The sequence below is a fragment of the Hemiscyllium ocellatum genome, chromosome 18 (genome assembly GCF_020745735.1).
Source record: "Hemiscyllium ocellatum isolate sHemOce1 chromosome 18, sHemOce1.pat.X.cur, whole genome shotgun sequence".
Classification (NCBI taxonomy): Eukaryota; Metazoa; Chordata; class Chondrichthyes; order Orectolobiformes; family Hemiscylliidae; genus Hemiscyllium; species Hemiscyllium ocellatum.
The window spans coordinates 19226464-19245133 of NC_083418.1; the positions used below are offsets into that span (position 1 = coordinate 19226464).

Consider the following 18670-nt stretch of genomic DNA (forward strand, 5'->3'; position numbering starts at 1 on the left):
GCTATAACAATTCTACCCATTTTCTCATAAGATTCATGCAATTCTAATGAAATAAATCTATATTGCAAGGGTTTTAATTTGTTCAGTGTCTTAAACAAAGACAGCAGTGAGTGGTTGGCCCTCGATTCAAGTTCCTTTCCTTTTACTGTCATCACACTGCTGCCAACAGTCACGGATGGAGTTATTCATTTAATAGCCCCATTTAGTTAGCATCGCAAAGCACTGCTGAGTTAATCACACTTCAGTCATGCTTCTGTATATAGCATTCTGGCATTTTAACCTGAATGTGGTAGATTTAAGTCCCAATCCAGAGACATGACTAGATAATCCAGCATTCTAGAGACTGTTGAGGAAGCTTAGGTCTGACAGTGGTCTGATCTTTAAAGATGCTCAACCATGGCTCCAGTTACCCTCTCACTTGCATATAAGAAGAATTTCTTGGCATTGTTGCAGAGTCTTCCTGGTCAATATTTGTCCATTAATTGGCACCCATTAAACAGAACATGGAAGGTTGCCACATCCTGGCTGCTGGATAGTCTTAAATCAGTGACAATACTATACTTCAAAAGGCCTTTGTTGGCCTAAAAACACACTTTCCTGAGTCATGAGGGTGCTATATAAATGCAAACTCTTTCTCCCTCCTTTGCTAAATGTCAAACAGAACTTTGTAGTCCATTCTCTGGCCTGGAACAGAGAGAGGCTTGCTTGCTTGAGCAACATGACCTCTCAGTGCTGCAATCTGCTCTCTGCTGATCTTGGTGTACCATTAACCAGAGTGTTTTTTTTCCAGCCCGTCCATCAGTCTGCCATCAGTAGTTAGCAAACATGGGGCTAATCAGACACTCTCTGGTTGTACAGTTTTTAATCCTTTCTGTTATCCAGCTTTGTTGGACTGACAATGGTATGTATGATGATTTTTGTTAAACCAAATTTGAATGTGTATGGGGTGTTATAATTGGGCCGTGGATGGTTAGGATCCAGATGGAAAACTTAATTTCAGTGTTTATAATTTAACAGGGGGTAGGGAAGGCAGGGTTGGAGCTCAGTAAGGGCCCTTGAGAAGTGGCTAGAATATAAGAGAGTGGAGGGTACATTCAATTGTACACAGCTTTGTTCAAACACCACCTGATGTTTAATGTCGATTTTGTGCACCACACCTTAGGTATGATATGTTAGCTTCAGATGATGTTTTTGAAGGTTTTATTCCTCTCACTCTAACCAGTATTTAGATTAATTTTCTTGACAGTTTAAAACAATACTGAAGAGATAAAAGTGTTTATTATATTTAGAACATTAACTCATTAAATTTCATTATGTAAAGACAGAGAACCACCAAGCAATATTTCTAAACTTGAAACCTAATTAGTTAAATAGGACAAAAAGAAAGATGGCAAAGCATTTGATGTGCTGCAACTTTAGTGTGTGGAGCTGGCAGATAGCTGAGTTATCCATGACACCACCTCCACAACAGTTATCTGCAACTCAAGAGACTTCATCCCTCTACAATCCCAATAGGTAGGGCTGGGAGCAAAGCCAAAGACAATGCAGGACAATCGTTGCTGAATCCAGGACATTAGCTACTACTGTTCACCATCCACGGTTCACAGTTCATTAACCTAATGGGACTGGGCTCTGAGTTAATTATTGAGTGGAGAGGGGCAGAGGTTGATCCCAGTGGGCTTTTATTTCTTGGTTGGAGGAAAAAGAGTCTAATTTTCATGGGAGTTTTGGTGGAGAAACTGGCTCTCCTGCCATTGCAAATTGAATTGAATTGAATTAGTTTTATTGACAATCAAGGTTCTTGAAGCTGATTCAAGTTGTGGGGGTGGTAGGGGAGAGGGGCTAGAAAAAATACCAACCTTTGTGGAATTCGAATTCAGACAGGAACTAGAATCATTTCTTTGTGTTTTTCAACTTACCACTTTAGGTTCTTACCCTCAGGGCAATTAATTAAATTCTATTTTATTGCCAGTTTATTACAAAGCTGCAATGTTGAATTCTGAAGTTTTCTCTGTATTGAAGAGTGTTTTTAAATATTCTGTCATGGGATGTGGATGTTTCCGACAAGCTATTTGTATCCCATTCTTAACTGGCCCTGAAACCGCAGTAGGAACACCAATGCCAGCCACATACCTTCTGTAAGAGAGAGAGGCAGTTTACTTCAAGGGACGAAATTTGGTGTTGAAACCACAGAATTGGGCACAGGGTGACGTTGACACAAGGACAAGTTTCATTACATACAAAGTTCAAGTAGGTGAGGCAGCGCTGAACAAACATGTGGATCACATGAAAGTGCTACCTCTCAAACAGGGCAGGAGCAAAACATACCTGATCCCTCAGAGCAGCTCAAATGGCTTTCAGAAACCATGGGTTCTCCTGCTCTGCATGGTGTTGAAGATAACGCAGAGAGGAGATGAATGCATTCTCGATACCATTACTGCCTGAAGAAGATGAAACTCTTCTGAGATGCTCCGGGCGCAAGCGATGGATTATGGTCCAGTACACGTCACTGTGCTCAAGTCAGAGGAATGGGACCTGGGACAAAAATGGCACAGGCGAAGCCACCAGAGATAAGAACAGGCCTACATCACCAGACCTAGAGGGAGGAGGGATGTAGTGATTGGAAAGACAGTAAGGCGAACATTATTGACTGTGAGATCCTTGATTGGTGTTGTTAACCAGGGAAATCAGGGAGCTCTGGCTGACAGATATAAACAGGAGATTCAGAGAGTCTAAGGACTGGCTGTGAGCTGGTTGGTCAGAGCTCATGTACTGTGCACATATAAATAAAGGGTGCCTTGGTGATGGGATACTAGCCTCTAGGCAATTATTTCAGTCTTTGATGGCAGGATCAAATGAGTCAAGCTTCCCAAATAAAGGCATGATGACAGAAATGCTTACCCCAACTCAAAGGCGCAGAGGCCAGTTATCACTAAGTTACTTGCGAAGTAAATGGACTCTGACTAACCAGCCCAGAGCAAATCCCCAGAGAGAGCAGACTCTATGAATCTCCTGTTTATATCTGTCAGCAGGGCTCCCTGATTGGCACAGATTAGCAGTCCCAATCCAGAATCACATACTGGATGACATTCACCTGACCCTCATTCCTATCATTGCATCCCTGTACCAAGTGGCTTGTTAGGCCATTTCAAAGGCATCCTAATTACCATGGATCTGGAATCACATATAGACCAGTTAAGGAAGACCGATTTCTTTTCCTGAGCAAATATGAACCAAATTAGATTTTTCAACAATTGTTGAGAATTTAATAATAATCCTAACTGAGACTAGTTTTACTTTCAAGATTTACTCACTGAATCCAAATTCTATCCCAGAGCATTAACCAAGGAATGCTCAGAATAGGAAGCTTTGTCCATGGAGTTGTGAGATCCTGAGGAGATCTGTCAGGGCTGATCTTTTACCTATCTTCAAATCTACATAAGGCACTAGCAAGAAATAAGTTGAATCTTAAAGTGATGGATTTAGTCCTGTCTGATTTTGTTTTAAAGAGTGGAACTGTGGTGTGAATTGGAGAGAATTTAAGCTGGAGCTTTAAAGCTGGATGAAATGGACCCAGTAATGAGTTTGATAGGGATCACTGTGTGTTTTCATCTCTTTGAAACCCATTGTGCCACACCACAGACTTTCCGTGACTTCACATTGACTACCATCTCCCATAAAAAGTCAAGCCAGATTTGTCGATTGTATCTTGTGTCCCTCCTCAATCCAAGGCCTCAGGTAGGTGCAGTACCAGCAATAGCCAGCATCTCTTCAGTGGTGCTGCTGAGAACCACAATGCCGCCAGACTGTGACTGACTCCTGACAGTGGAACTCCACATGTGAGGCCTAATGATGTCTGAGAGCTCTGCCACCTCCACATGATTCTGTTCTTCATTCCAGGAAAAGCCAGGGAGATTATTCAGATTTGATCTCTGGACAAAGACAGGAGGGCATGATCATAAGACTATAAGATATAGACTCAGAATTAGGTCATCAAGTCCGCTCTCCCATTCAATCGTGGCTGATATGTTTCTTAATCCTGTTCTCCTGACTTCTCCCTATTACACTTCATCCCCTTACTAATCAAAAACTTCTGTCTTAAATACACTTAATGACTTGCCCACCACAGCCCTCTGCAGCAGTGAGTTCCACAGATTCAGCACCCTCTCGCTGAAGAAATTCTTCTTCGTCTCTTCGTTCTCAGGCTGTGCCCTCAGGTCCCAGTCTCTTCTACAAATGGAAACATCTTCTCCATGACCACTCTATCCAGGCCTCAGTATTCTGTAAGCTTAATCAGTTATCCCTCGACATCCTTTTAAACACCATTGAGTACAGACTCAAAGTCATCATACAACAAGCTCTTCATCCTCAGGATCATTCTTGTAAACTTCCACTGAACTCCTTCCAATGCTAACATTTCCTTCCTTAGATATGGGTTCAAAACTGTAAGAGTATGACTATAAGGCACGTACAGGAATGCAGAAGGTTGCAACAGAGAAGCTTCCATCCCCACAATTATCCACAGGTTTGATGTTGTAGTTTGTGTTGTTCAGAGTCAAAGAATTCCTGATGAAGGGCCTGTGCCTGAAATGTCAACTCTCCTGCCTTTGGTTGCTGCCTGATCTACTGTGCTTTTCCAGTGCCATACTTTTCAATGCTGATCTCCAGCATCTACAGTTCTCACTTTGTACTGGATGAGAGTATGGTCTGCAGGAATGATTAACAAACTGACCACAGTAGAGCTATATTCAAATGGAGGGAGTTAAAAAGAGTGTAGTTGTAAGAGACAATAGTATCTTAAGTGGTTAGGGACAGTTCTTTACAGCTGAGAGCAATAGTCCACATGATTGGTACCACAGTTAAGGACACCTTCTTGGGGCCACAGAGAAACCTGGAGTGAATGGGGAACCATTCAGTTGCCATGGTCCACTTGAGTATCATGGAAGGGAGTACAAACAGTTAGGGTATAAATTAAGAAGTAGAACTAAGAACATATTATCTCCAAAACTTTACCTGAATCATGAGCAAATTGGACTAAGGTAAATAAGATCAGGGTTGAATATGTGCCTCAAAGAGTGGTATGCAAGATACAGGTTGAGATTCATTGGGCATTGATGCCAGTATGAGGGAAAAAGTGAACAGTTCTTTTAGAGTCATAGAAATATACAGCATGGAAACAGACCCTTCAGTCCAACTCGTCCATGCTGATCAGATAACCTAAATTAATCGGCCCCATATGCCAGCATTTGGTCCATATACTTCAAAACCGTTCCTATTCATATACCTATCCAGATGCCTTTTAAATGTTGTAATTGTACCCTCTACCACTTCCTCTGACAGCTCATTCCATACACACATCATCCTCTGCACGAAATCATTGTCTTTTGGGTCCCTTTTAAATCTTGCCCCTTTCACCCTAAACCTATGCCATCTTTTTTTAAACTCATCCATCTCGTGGAAAAAGATCTTGTCTATTCACCCTATTCATGCCCATCATGATTTTATAAACCTCTATAAAATCCCCCCTCTTCCTCCAATGCTCCAGGGAAAATAGCCCCAGCTTATACAACCTCTCCATATAGCTCGACTCCTCCAACCCTGGCAACCTTGTAAACCTTTCCTAAACCCTTTCAAGTTTCAAAATATCCTTCTGATAGCAGGGAGACAAGAATTGCACACAATATTCCACGAAGTGACCTCCAAACTCTTATGCTCAAAGCACTGACTAATAAAAAGAAAGCAAACCAAACAACTTCTTCACTATCCTGTCTACTGGGGACTCCATTTTCAAGGAATTGTGAGCCTGCACTCCAAGATTGCTTTGTTCAGCATCACTCCCCAGGACTTTACCATTAAGTGTATCAGTCCTGCTTTGATTTGCCTTTCCAAAATGCAGCATCTCACATTTATCTAAATTAAACTCCATCTGTGATTACAACCCTTAGAAGACACCTGGGTGGGTATGTGAATAGGAAGGGTTTAGAGGGATATGGGCCAACTTCTGGCAAATGAGACTAGATTAACTTCAGATATCAGAACGGCTTGGATGAATTAGATTGAAGGGTCTGTTTCCATGCTGTACATCTCTATGACATTATGACGTCTCAGCCCATTTTCCATGCTGCTTTGGTCCCTTTCATGCTAGGAGCTCTAAAAGTCTGTTACAGTGGGTGGGACCTTGTCAAATGCCTTTTAGAAGTCTATAACACTATATGAACAGCATTACTCTAATAAACTCTCTGTATCTCAAATAAACCTAAACTGGTTACTTAAACATAATTTGAAGGAAATGAGGACTGCAGATGCTGGAGATCAGAGTCAAGAGTGTGGTGCTGGAAAAGCACAGCAGGTCAGGCAATACCCGAGGAGCAGGAGAATCAAAGTTTCGGATAAAACATTCGTCAAGAATGAGCTTCATCAGGAGTGCATTCAATTTGTCTTTATCAAATTCAATGTAATTTTCCTTAACTATCCCATATATGTGCAAGTGACTATTAATTTTGTCCTAAGCTGTTGTTTCTAAAAGCCTCTTCACAAGCCAGGTTAAAGTAATTGGCCTTTGGTTTCCTTTACACTGTTTTTCAAACAAGGATGTCTTACTTGCAATTCTTCAGCTCTCTAGTACCTCTCCCAATTCTAAGCAAGATTGATAAATTATGGTGATGGTCTCCGATATTTCCTATTTTACTTCCCCCTAGTATGTTCAGATGAATCAGACCTGGTCCTGGTGTTTATTACTTTTACGTACAGACAGCCTAATGCATATTTCCTCCATATCAATTTTTTTTTTTGTAGATATTTTTATTGAAATTTAACATTTTTGCAAATTTACAAAAATAAACAAAACTCTCAAATACAAACATTGATGTACAATTAAATCATATATACAATAGTCATAATTTAACAAAGAAAAAAGAAAGAAAGAAAACAAAAAAAGAAAAAAAGAAACGAAAAAAGAAAGAAAAAAAACTCAACTTTCTACTAATCTAACCTATAACTGACCAGAGTGTATACCTAAGTCTCTTACATGCTCGGAATGTATAAACATCAAATATAATAAAACCCGTATTCGCGCAGGATTCCTCTCCCAAGGGGCCCCGGAGCAGCCCGGTCTGAAATCTTCACTAAATAAAAGCCCTTGTTAGGATAGCCGAAATATCTGCATTTACATAATTCAAAAAGGGCTGCCATATTTTATAAAATAATTCAGTCTTTCGGTGCACCATATTTGTGAGGAAGTCAAGGGGGATATATTCCATAATTAATCTGTGCCAATTTGAAAGTCCAGGGGGGCCCTCAGCCACCCAGTTCACCAAAATATTTTTCCTTGCACAAAAAGAGAGAATAGAAAATAGTCTCTTCCCATGCATATCCAGAGATGAGAGGTTCGAAAAGCCCAAAAGGAGAGATACAGGGTCCACCCTAATTTCCGTTCCTAAAATTTCTGTCAGGGTATTTGCCACTTTAGTCCAGTATCTGCGGATTTTCTGACAAGTCCACAGACAATGTACAAGAGTACCCACCTCTATTTTGCATTTGGGACACATTGGAGATGCTCCTGCCTTAACTTTTGCCAGTCGAGCCGGAGCTATATGGGCCCTATGAAGTATATTTAGTTGGATAGCCTGAGTTCTGTTACAGATAGCAATTCTTCTAGCATTTTCCCAAATGTCATTCCACATATCCTCAGAGATTTCTAGCCCCAAGTCCTGCTCCCATGTTTTAAGCAGGTCATCCATGTCTCCTGAGACTCCATCATGTAGCAAATGGTATATAGTACTAACGGAGGATGCCCCCGCTGGTCGTAAGACATTACGTTCTCTGTCTGATTTATAAAGACTATCTATTAATGTAGTCTTCCTCTGTATATAATCTCGAACTTGGAAGTATCGAAAGAGATCCCCATTAGGTATTCCGAATTTCAGACGCAGCTGCTCAAAGGACATCAGGATCCCATCTTTAAATAGGTCCCCTAAGCATGAGATGCCCCTGGATCTCCAGAGTTTAAAGGTGGCATCTGTAATCCCCGGTTGGAATCCCCATGCGCCTACTATTGGTGCATGGGGGGATGTTTTATGTGAGTTACCCTCATTTTGCCGCATTATATTCCAGGCCTTAATTGTGTTTAATATTATGGGATTTTTACAGTGGTCTGTAATGATTTTCCTCTTATCTGAAAATAAAAGGTTAATAAGTGGGTATTTTACTTGGGAGGCTTCGATATCCAGCCAAATTGATTGTGGATCAGATGAAACCCAATCAGCTATGTAACTTAGTAGGGAGCTTAACTGATATTTCCTAAAGTCTGGGAAGTCCAGTCCTCCCCTTGCCTGTGGAAGCTGTAGCTTCTTCAGCTTAATAAGGGGCCGTCTATGGTTCCAAATAAAGGAGCCCAACCAGCCATATAATTTACGTAGGGCTAGCCTTGGCAGCATCAGCGGGAGCACTCTCATAGGATATAAGAGACGGGGCAGAACATTCATTTTAATTAATGCTATTCTCCCTAGCCAGGAAATCGGAAGGTCTCTCCATCGCTGGAGGTCCTGCCTTATCCTTTCCATTAATTGTACAAAATTAGCCCTATACAGCTGATCAAATACTGGCGTGATAAAAATACCTAAATATAAGAAGCCCTCCAGGGACCAACGGAAGGGAAAAGGGGATCCGTCCATTAAGTGGGGTATCATAGCCAGACCACCCATTGGCATGGCTTCCGATTTTGAAAAATTAATTTTATAGCCTGAGAATGCACTAAATGTATTAATAACTTGAATTAGACGAGGCACTGACATTAAAGGATTACTGAGGAATAAGAGAATGTCATCTGCATAGAGGGTAATTTTGTGTTTACCTGTACCAATCCTCGGGGCCGTTATATTAGGATCAGTCCGGATGGCTTCTGCTAATGGTTCGATTATCAGTGTAAACAACAATGGTGAGAGAGGACATCCTTGACGGCAGCCCCTACCCACACTGAAGCCATCCGATCTTAACCCATTAGTAATAACAGCTGCTTTGGGGTCATTATACAATGTTGAAACCCATTTGGTAAACACCTGTCCAACGCCAAACCTTTCCAATGTGTAAAATAAATATGACCATTCAACCCTATCAAATGCCTTTTCCGCATCCAATGAAATTACTACTCCTGGTATCTTTCCCTGATGACAGGCTTGGATCATATTCAAGACCCTTCTGATATTATTGGATGATCTGCGGCCCTTAATAAATCCCGTCTGGTCCTCCTTTATAATATATGGCAGTACCCTTTCTAGTCTTAGTGCTAACATTTTTGAGAGAATTTTAAAGTCTACATTTAGTAAGGATATTGGTCTGTAAGATGCACAATCTTCTGGGTCTTTTCCTTTTTTGAGGATAAGAGAAATATTTGCTTCTTTCAGCGTGGGCGGGAGACAGACCTGACTATGCGCAAAATTATAATATCCATAAGTGGGTCAACCAATATTCCTGTAAATTCTTTATAGAATTCAGCTTGAAAACCATCCGGGCCCGGTGCTTTTCCGCTCTGAAGTTGCCTAATTGCCTCAAGTATTTCTTGGACTGTTAAAGGGGTATTTAGGGCCGACACCTGTTCCGGAGTCAGGCCTGGGAAGGTCAAATTTTTAAAAAATGACTGCATCCTCCTAATCCTATCTTCACAATCCTGCGATCTATATAGTTCAGAATAAAATTCTTTAAAGGTCGCATTGATCTTTTTATGATCATGAGTCAGGGTACCTGTACTTTCCTTGATGGTCGGAATAGTTTGAGGGGCTTTCTTTTTCTTTGCAAGAAATGCTAAGTATCTACCCGGTTTGTCGCCATATTCATATAATCTTTGTTTCGCAAATAATAATTCCCTTTTAGCCGTTTGAGTAAGCGCGGTGTTTAAAGCTGTCCTAAGAGCTGTAATCCTCTGCAATTTTGTGATAGAAGGTCTATCAGCGTATGCTGTTTCGGCTGCTTTTAGGCGAGCTTCGAGCAGACGCTGTTGCTCTCCCTTCATTTTCCTCTGGGTCGCTGAATAGGAGATGATCAAACCTCGTGCATAAGCTTTGATGGTCTCCCACATCATTGACGGATTGCTAGCCGTACCAGTATTAATTTCTAAAAACGTTTTAAGTTCTTGGGAGAAGTACTTTAAAAATTTGCTATCCTTTATCAGGAAGGGGTCCATACGCCAATGCCGAGCAGATGTCCCATTGTTCTTTACCTTAGTTTCCATGTATACAGCGGCATGGTCAGAGATTGCTATAGTACCTATTTTACAAGTTGCTATAGAGTTTAGAAAAATCGATGGGGCAAAAAACATATCAATTCTTGTGTGACATTTATGTGGATTAGAGTAGAAAGAAAAATCTCTACCCTGTGGATGGAGACATCTCCATACATCTACCAATCCTAATTCTTTATTCAGGTCCGCCAATTGTCTAGATCTGGGAGATACTCCAGCGGCACTCTTGGGAATCCTGTCTATTTCCGGATCCATAATACAATTAAAGTCTCCCCCTATAATTGTATGACGGGCACCAAAGGCCATCAGTTTTGAAAAAGCTTCCGTTATGAATTTAAAGGGGTGTGCCGGGGGGCAGTACACATTTAAGATCCCATATTCCTCTCCATTTATGAGGGCTTTAATCAAAATATATCGTCCAGATTCGTCTTTTATCTGATTTAGAATTTTCAAAGGGAAGTTCTTCCGGACAAGGATAACGACTCCCCTGCTTTTTGAATTAAAAGAGGAAAAAAAGGCCTGATCAAATTCGCCCTGTCGTAATTTTAAGTGTTCTTTATCCGACAGGTGTGTCTCCTGTAGGAGAGCTATATCAACTCTCTCCTTAAGATTTGATAATATTTTCTTCCTTTTAACTGGCGAATTACTCCCCCTGACATTCCAGGTGCACCACTTAACCGACTGTTCAGCCATAATCATCTGGACAGATCCGAGACCCCTCGGGAGGGGAAACCCTATCTAGAACATCCCGAGCATGGAGCATACAAGATTTACAAAAGTAAAGACTCTCTGATACACTCAAAACAATATAACAAAAAACTCTTTCTAAGTATAAAAAATATAAAACATTCCGAATTGGAGATTTTCTCCCTTGTTCCCAGGGAGCGTCACTTCCTCTCCCACAGTCCATCTTACCCTCTTCCAACCAGTGCCCCACCCTTGACCCAGGTGTTCCTCAATAAAATGAGGAGAATTCAAATATAATATAAAGCTAGAGTTAACAGTGAACACCCCACCCCCACCCACACCCACATCTAAATATATTTGGGAATATTAATACCATATATAACTATAAGATTACAATCTCAACATGTAATACTTAAATATAATACCACAAAATAACAGGGGAAAGAAAAACAACCCCGCTCCTAAAAACAGAAGTAAAATAGAATAAGGTAACCACCTCTCCCCATCAACATTAACCAAACGCCCCAACATATATATATATATATATACATACACACATAGGGGGAAAGATAAGAAAAGATGAAGGGATGTAAACCAAAATAATGGGAAAGGCAGACCAGCGTCCACAATCTCTTACAGTTTATTTAAGAGAGTCCAAGAATTCCTTAGCCTTCTCCGGTGATCCGAAGTTATATATGGATCCTTCGTGGCTAAGGCGTAGCGTCGCTGGATATCGTAAGGAGTACTGGATATTTAAGTCCCTTAAACGCTTCTTCGCCTCATCGAATGCCTTCCTCTTTCGGACCAAAGCTGGGGAGAAGTCCTGGAACAGCATGATCCTGGATCCTTTGTGGGTCATAGCTTGGGGATCTTTTCCCAGATTTCTTGAGGCTTCCAGGAGCATCTGCCTCTCCCTATAGCTCTGCAGCTGGAACAGGACCGGGCGTGGGCGCTGGGTTGAGCCGGGCCCACGTACTGTGACCCGGTAGGCCCATTCTACCCTTACCTGGCCTGATCCATTATGCAGATTTAAAAGTTGTGGCAGCCAACGCTCTAAGAATGCTGTCAGCTGACCTCCCTCTTCCTGCTCGGGCAGGCCCAACAACCGAATATTTTTTCTACGACATCGATTTTCGAGGTCATCAATGTGGTTTTCTAGGTTCTGGACTCGATTCTCGAGAAAACGGATGTGGTCGGCTGTTGATTTTATCCCAGTCTCTGAGGCTGCAGCCTTCGACTCCACCTCTCTGACTCGGCACTCCAATTCCTGAATGTCTCTGCCCTGCTTCTGCAGCTCGGCTGATAGTGCTTCTCTGCTCTGCCGAGACTCATCGATAAAAGCATCAATCTTCGCCTCCCACCTGGCAAACATCTCCTCAAAGTTCATCTTCATTGGTAAATCTCCTGAAGTAGCTGAAGACACCTTTGTTGCAGCTGAAGAGGGAGAGGGTGGGGGAGGGGTCCCTGCTTTCTTAGAGCCGCCTGTTCCCTTCCCTTTACTCATTTTCCAGCTAGTATTAGACTATTTAAATGTACTAATAGGTAACTATTTAAGGTTAACAACTATTATAAATGGTTTAGTGAGTGTGGTGGGGGTGGATAGCCCACTTTTCCCAAGTTTTGGGTAGAGCACTGTGGACTCAGTCTTGCTGGGTCGCCGCCATCTTGGATCCCCCTCCTCCATATCAATTTTAATACCTTCAAGTGCCTGAACTGTCTCCTCTTTTATGACATTGGGAACGTGTTCTTCTGTAATAAATAAAAAGTAAACTATTAATTTAATACCTCAGTGATTCTCACTGCTTCCATGTGTAAATATTTTTTTGATCTCTAATCAATCTCACTCTTCACGTTCCCGCCTTTTTTTTTGCTATTTACATGCCTATACAAAACATTCAAATTCATCTTCATGTTAGCTGTCAGCCCCTTTGGCTCTTACTTGTTCTATCAATAGACTTGGACTTCCAAAGTGTTAAAGGTTTAGATGGAAAGGCATTTTTTAAGTCTGTATAAGAAAATGTGCTGATACTAGAGAAGATGCAAAACTTTGGGAAATAAGGCAGGGCAGGTGACTGAGGTGTCAGTGGGGGAGCACTCTGGTTTTAAAATAGTGATGGAAAAAGATGGACTGGATCTAAAAGTTGAAGTTCTAAATTGGAAGAAGGCTAATTTTGGCGGTATTAGGCACGAACATTCAAAAGCTGACTGGGGGCAGATGTTCGCAGATAAAGAGATGGATAGAAAATGGGAAGCCTTCAGAAATGAGATAATGAGAAAGCATATTCCTGTTAGGGTGAAAGGAAAGGCTGGTAGGTGTACGGAATGCTGGATGACAAGAGAAATTGAGGTTTTGATTAAGAAAAAGAAGGAAGCATATGTCAGGTATAAACAGGAGAGATCAAGTGAATCTTGAGAAGAGTAGAAAGGCAGTAAGAGTATACTTAAGAGAGAAATCAGGAGGGCAAAAAAGGGGATATGAGATAGCTTTGGCAAATAGAGTTAAGGATAATCCAAAGGGTTTTTACAAATACATTAAGGACAAAGCGTAACTAGGGAGAGAATAGGGCCCCTCAGAGATCTGCAAGGCAGCTGGAGCTGCAGGAGATGGGAGAGATACTAAACAAGCATTTTGCATCAGTTTTTATTGTGGAGAAGGACATGGAAGATATAGAATGTGGGGAAATAGATGGTAACATCTTGCAAAATGTTCACATTACAGAGGAGGTGGTGCTGGAAGTCTTGAAACGCATAAAAGTGAATAAATCCCCAGGACCTGATCAGGTGTACCCTAGAACTCTGTAGGAAGCTAGGGAAGTGATTGCTAGACCCCTTGCTGAGATATTTGTATCATTGATTGTTACAGGTGAGATACCGGAAGACTGGAGGCTGGCTAACGTGGTGCCACTATTTAAGGAAGGTGGTATGGAAAGGCCAGGGAACTATAGACTAGTGAGCCTGACGTCAGTGGTAGGCAAGTTGTTGGAGGGAATCCTGAGGGACAGGATTTACATGTGTTTGGAAAGGCAAAGACTGATTAGGGATAGTCAACATGGCTTTGTGCGCGGGAAAAAAATGTCTCACAAACTTGATTGAGTGTTTTGAAGAAGTAACAAAGAGGATTGATGAGGGCAGAACAGTGGACATGATCTATTTGGACTTCATTAAGTCGTTCAACAAGGTTCCCCATGGGTTAGATTTCATGGAATACAGGGAGAACTAGCCATTTGGATACAGAACTGACTCGAAGGTAGAAGACAGAGGGTGGTGGTGGAGAGTTGTTTTTCAGACTGGAGGCTTGTGACCAGTGGAGTGGCACAAGGATCTGTGCTGGGTCCAATATGTCTTGTCATTTATATAAATGATTTGGATGTGAACATAGAATGTACAGTTAGTAAGTTTGCAGATGACACCAAACTTGGAGGTATAGTAGACAGCGAAGAAGGTTACCTCAGAGTACAACAGGATCTTGATCAGATGGACTAATGGGCTGAGGAGTGGCAGACGGAATTTAATTTAGACAAATGTGAGGTGCTGCATTTTGGAAAAGCAAATCTTAGCAGGACTTATACACTTAATGGTAGGGTCCTAGGGTGTGTTGCTGAACAAATAGACCTTGGAGTGCAGGTTCATAGTTCCTTGAAAGTAGTGTCACAGGTAGATAGGATAGTGAAGAACGCATTTGGTGTGTTTTCCTTTATTGGTCAGAGTATTGAGTACAGGAGTTGGGAGATTATGTTGTGGCTGTACAGGACATTGGTTAGGCCACATTTGGAATATTGTGTGCAGTTCTGCTCTCCTTTCTAACAGAAGGATGTTGTGAAACTTGAAAGGGTTCAGAAAGGATTTACAAGGATGTTGCCAGGGTTGGTGGATTTGGGCTGTAGTGAGAGGCTGAACAGGCTGGGACTGTTTTCCCTGGAGTGTCAGATGCTGACCTTAGAGGTTTAAAAAATCATGAGGGGCATGTATAGGATAAACAGATAAGATCTTTTCCTCGGGGGCAAGGGGGAGGGGGGTTGGGGGGTTAGGGGATGACCAGAACCAGAGGGCATAGGTTTAGGGTGATAGAGAAATATATAAAAGGGACCTAAGGGGCAACTTTTTCATGCAAATGGTGGTGCGTCTATGGAATGAGCTGCTAGAGGAAGTGGTGGAAGCTGGTACAATTGCAGCATTTAAAAGGCATCTGGATGGGTATATGAATAGGAAGAATTTAGAGGGATATAGGCCAAGTGCTGGTAAATGTCACAAGATTAGGGTAGGATATTGGGTCGGCATGGACGAGTTGGACCAAATGGTCTGTTTCCGTGCTGTACATCTGTGACTTGATAACTCTACAATTGCCCTCTGAACCTTCTATATTTGACCTGATTCTCAATTGTATGATCCATCTGACATAAGCACATTTCTTTTCTGCTTCATCTTAATTTCCATACATTTCGCCTTCCAGGGAGCTCTGAATTCATTTGCCCAACCTTTCCTCTTCAGAAGAATATATATATTGCCAGTCTTCTATCACACTCTTGATTTGTGCCTTGTAGATGGTGGAAAGGTATTGAGAGAATACGAGAGGCATGCTACTCGCTGAATCATTCTTGGTCTCTGACCTCCTCTTGCAGCTACAGGATTTATATGTCCACTTGGATATCAAGGAAAGATTGTATTTCTCTCTTATTGGAGGGGGTCATTTCCTGGCACTCGATACTCATCAGCCAAGCCTGGATTCTGATGTAGCACAAAGCTGATGTGATAACCATTGAGATGTGGTTGCAAAATGGAGAAAGTGAGGACTGCAGATGCTGTAGATCAGAGCTGAAAAATGTGTTGCAGGAAAAGTGCAGCAGGTCAGGCAGCATTGGGAGCTGAATACTCATGGGCATTTGACATGTTGGACACAGGAAGGAAGGAAAAAGAATGGCTCTGAATAAGGGATGAAATCAGTAAATAGTGAAAAATTATCTTGGTTCAGAAGATCAAAAAGATTCACTTTTGGCAAAGATAAATAAAAAAGGAAAGAAACAATTTGTAAGAGTCAAGAAGTAGTTGTGACTTAAGAAAGATACTTGACAAATTGCCAAATGTAGCACGGCTGTTGAGAGTGCATTGTGGACAGTTTCTTTGAGTAAAATGCTCTGGGGTCAAACAGGGAAGAGGTTATTTTGGACTATGTGATTGTAATGAGACAGGATTAATTAATGACCTCATTTAAATGATCCCCAAGGTAAGAGTGACCATAACATGATCAGATTTCACATTCAGCTTGATATGAGAAATTTGAGTCTTAAACTGCTGGTTCAGAGCTAGGCATGCATTGTAAAAGCAACTTGTTCTCTAATCACATGACAACTTTGGGCCTTACAACCAATATAAAGGAAACTGAAGTCCTACACCAGCCTGGTCCTGGAATGCTGTACCCCAAATCTGAGGTTTCTGCCCTTGAACAGGACCTGTCAGCAGTGGATATGTTTATTTGTCTTGGCAGCACACTGTCGGGACTGTCTCCATGCAAACTTTGGATACACACGTTGCTTCCCGACAGACATTGCCCATCAGACTGGGAATGAAGAGGAAAAAGTTTGCCATTAAATTGAAATCTGTGAAACAATAGCCCTGCCCACTCTCCTGTACATGTGAGATTTGGACCATGTACCAGCATCTTTTCTAGAATCTTTACCACTTCCACTCAAATTGCTTTTGGAATTTTACCAGACACTGAGGCACTCACCTGAACTGGTAGACCAAGCATTCACATGAATGTCACAACTGAATTGTCATGTAAGGACTACAAGATCATGTGGATAGAATGCCTGATCTTTGTTGACCAAAATGAATCTTTACAGAGAGTGTTGGTCTGGCTTCTTTCCCAACGTCAGGGTTGTAAGCACTCAATGACAGCCAAACTTTGAAATTTTAACATTGACTTTAAGTTCTGAGAGAAGCTCACCCAGCATTTCTGTACCCAGTGCAACCAAATAAGAACCAATGCAGCTTCCATCGAAAGCAAATGCATTTCATAAGCAGAGACAAAACACAAGGAAAGGACATACTGAACAAGCAATTTGTTCTAAAATGTAATCATCTGCAATATCCTTTCCTATGTGAAGAGGGAGTTTTTGCACCAAATTGGCCCAAACCCTCACCTACCTTCCTAACTACTGAAACCCTATCAAACACCCTAGATGATGAACGAGGTCGTCTTTGCCTTGGAGAACCTTATTCCATACTGCATGATGTGGTATGAAATCCTTTTAATCCCTGTGATTGAGATAGCCTATTGAGCAGAGAGGACCAATGAGGAATAAAGATGTAACAATGGTTTGTAAGAGGGCAACAATAACTATGTCAGGTGAAGCAGGCACAAAGCTCCTTCAACATCTCGTCATGCATTTCCTTGAGGCCATGTGAAGAAAATAAAGGATAACAAAAAATGCAATAGACTTTTAAGAAAGATTGGAAACAACTTTAAGACTGAAACCTTTTACGATAAATCTGGAATGGGTTACATTACATGAGACCATTCAGTCTGTCACATCACTGCCAGCTCTCTGAAGGAGAATCACATCGGGCTCAAAACATTAACTCTGTTGCTTTTCCCAGCTGCTGTCAGACTGCTGAGCTTTCCCAGCACTTCCTGTTTTTATTTCAGACCATCCAACATCCACAGTATGTTGTTTTTTATTTGAGGTTTAAACTATTTGCTGGCATGCAAAGGAAAGGTGCTTCCACGTAAAGCGTGGGGTCACACAGGAATCGAGCTGTCCTTAATATATTTCTATGCAGAGTGAACATCACTTTGATAAGTTTTGAAGTGAATAGACTGATGAAAAGTATAAGAATCAATGTAGGGTCAGGCCCTGGGGAGTATTGTTGAACATAGGGACCCAGGTATGCGAGTTCATAGTTCCTTGAAAGTGGTGTTGCAAGGTCGTGAAGAAGGCATTTGGCAGAGCATTGAGTATAGGAGTTGGGATATCATGTTGTAGCAGTGCAGGAATTGATGAGGTTTCTTTTAGAATACTGCATGTACTTCTGGTCTCCCTGCTATGGGAAAGATGAGTTATGCAGGCCATTTAATAATGGCAGGGAAGTGGTGGACACAGAGCTGGATGCTGGATTTCAGCTGTAATTGGGCTTGATTCTATCATTACTGGGAACTGATGTACTGGATTTGAACAGTGATTTAACAAACAGGAAACTGTCTTTCAAAGATCCTGGTGCATTGGGAGGAATCCTCTTCTGTCTGCTTATTCTAGAGAGGCATTAGAAAAGTATTTAGGACATCAGTACTATCTAGAGTTTGCAATATATTGATGCTGATTAGCCATCCCCAAGGAAACATGCTGTGGAGAAGGTATTTCTTGCACTTTTGCATTTGAGAATCCTTTTCTATGAAGCATTATTGAAGCACAGAAGACTTTACATCAGCTGCTTTTGACCTAGACATTGGGTGTCAATAATGCAAGTTATCCTCCATACCGACTTCAAACAGTTGCGTAATTTCACTGATTGTTAAATGTCCTTGAACTAAATCATTTATTGATGTTTTTCTTTGAACAATGAAACATCTTGGTTATTACAGGAAATCTATGCTATACATTTTGTATTTAAGATTCTGATTCCAAAATGTCAGTCTAGTTAGATTATGTGAGGTTATGACAATAAAAATTGTTTTTCAAATTGCTCTTAACTAAAAATAAAACCATGGATCATCCAAGCATTACATAGCTGGACATGAAATGAGCAATTATG

General features: G+C 41.4%; 1 protein-coding gene across 1 annotated transcript in view; it reads left to right on the top strand.

Annotated features, from left to right (window-relative positions):
* Positions 1-825: 825 nt before the first annotated feature.
* Positions 826-18670, top strand: part of f2 (coagulation factor II (thrombin)) — a 70770-nt gene continuing 52925 nt past the window's right edge. Inside the window, exon 1 of the mRNA XM_060839171.1 lies at positions 826-901. Coding sequence (XP_060695154.1) covers positions 826-901 — 76 coding nt within the window. The remainder of the gene's footprint in view (positions 902-18670) is intronic.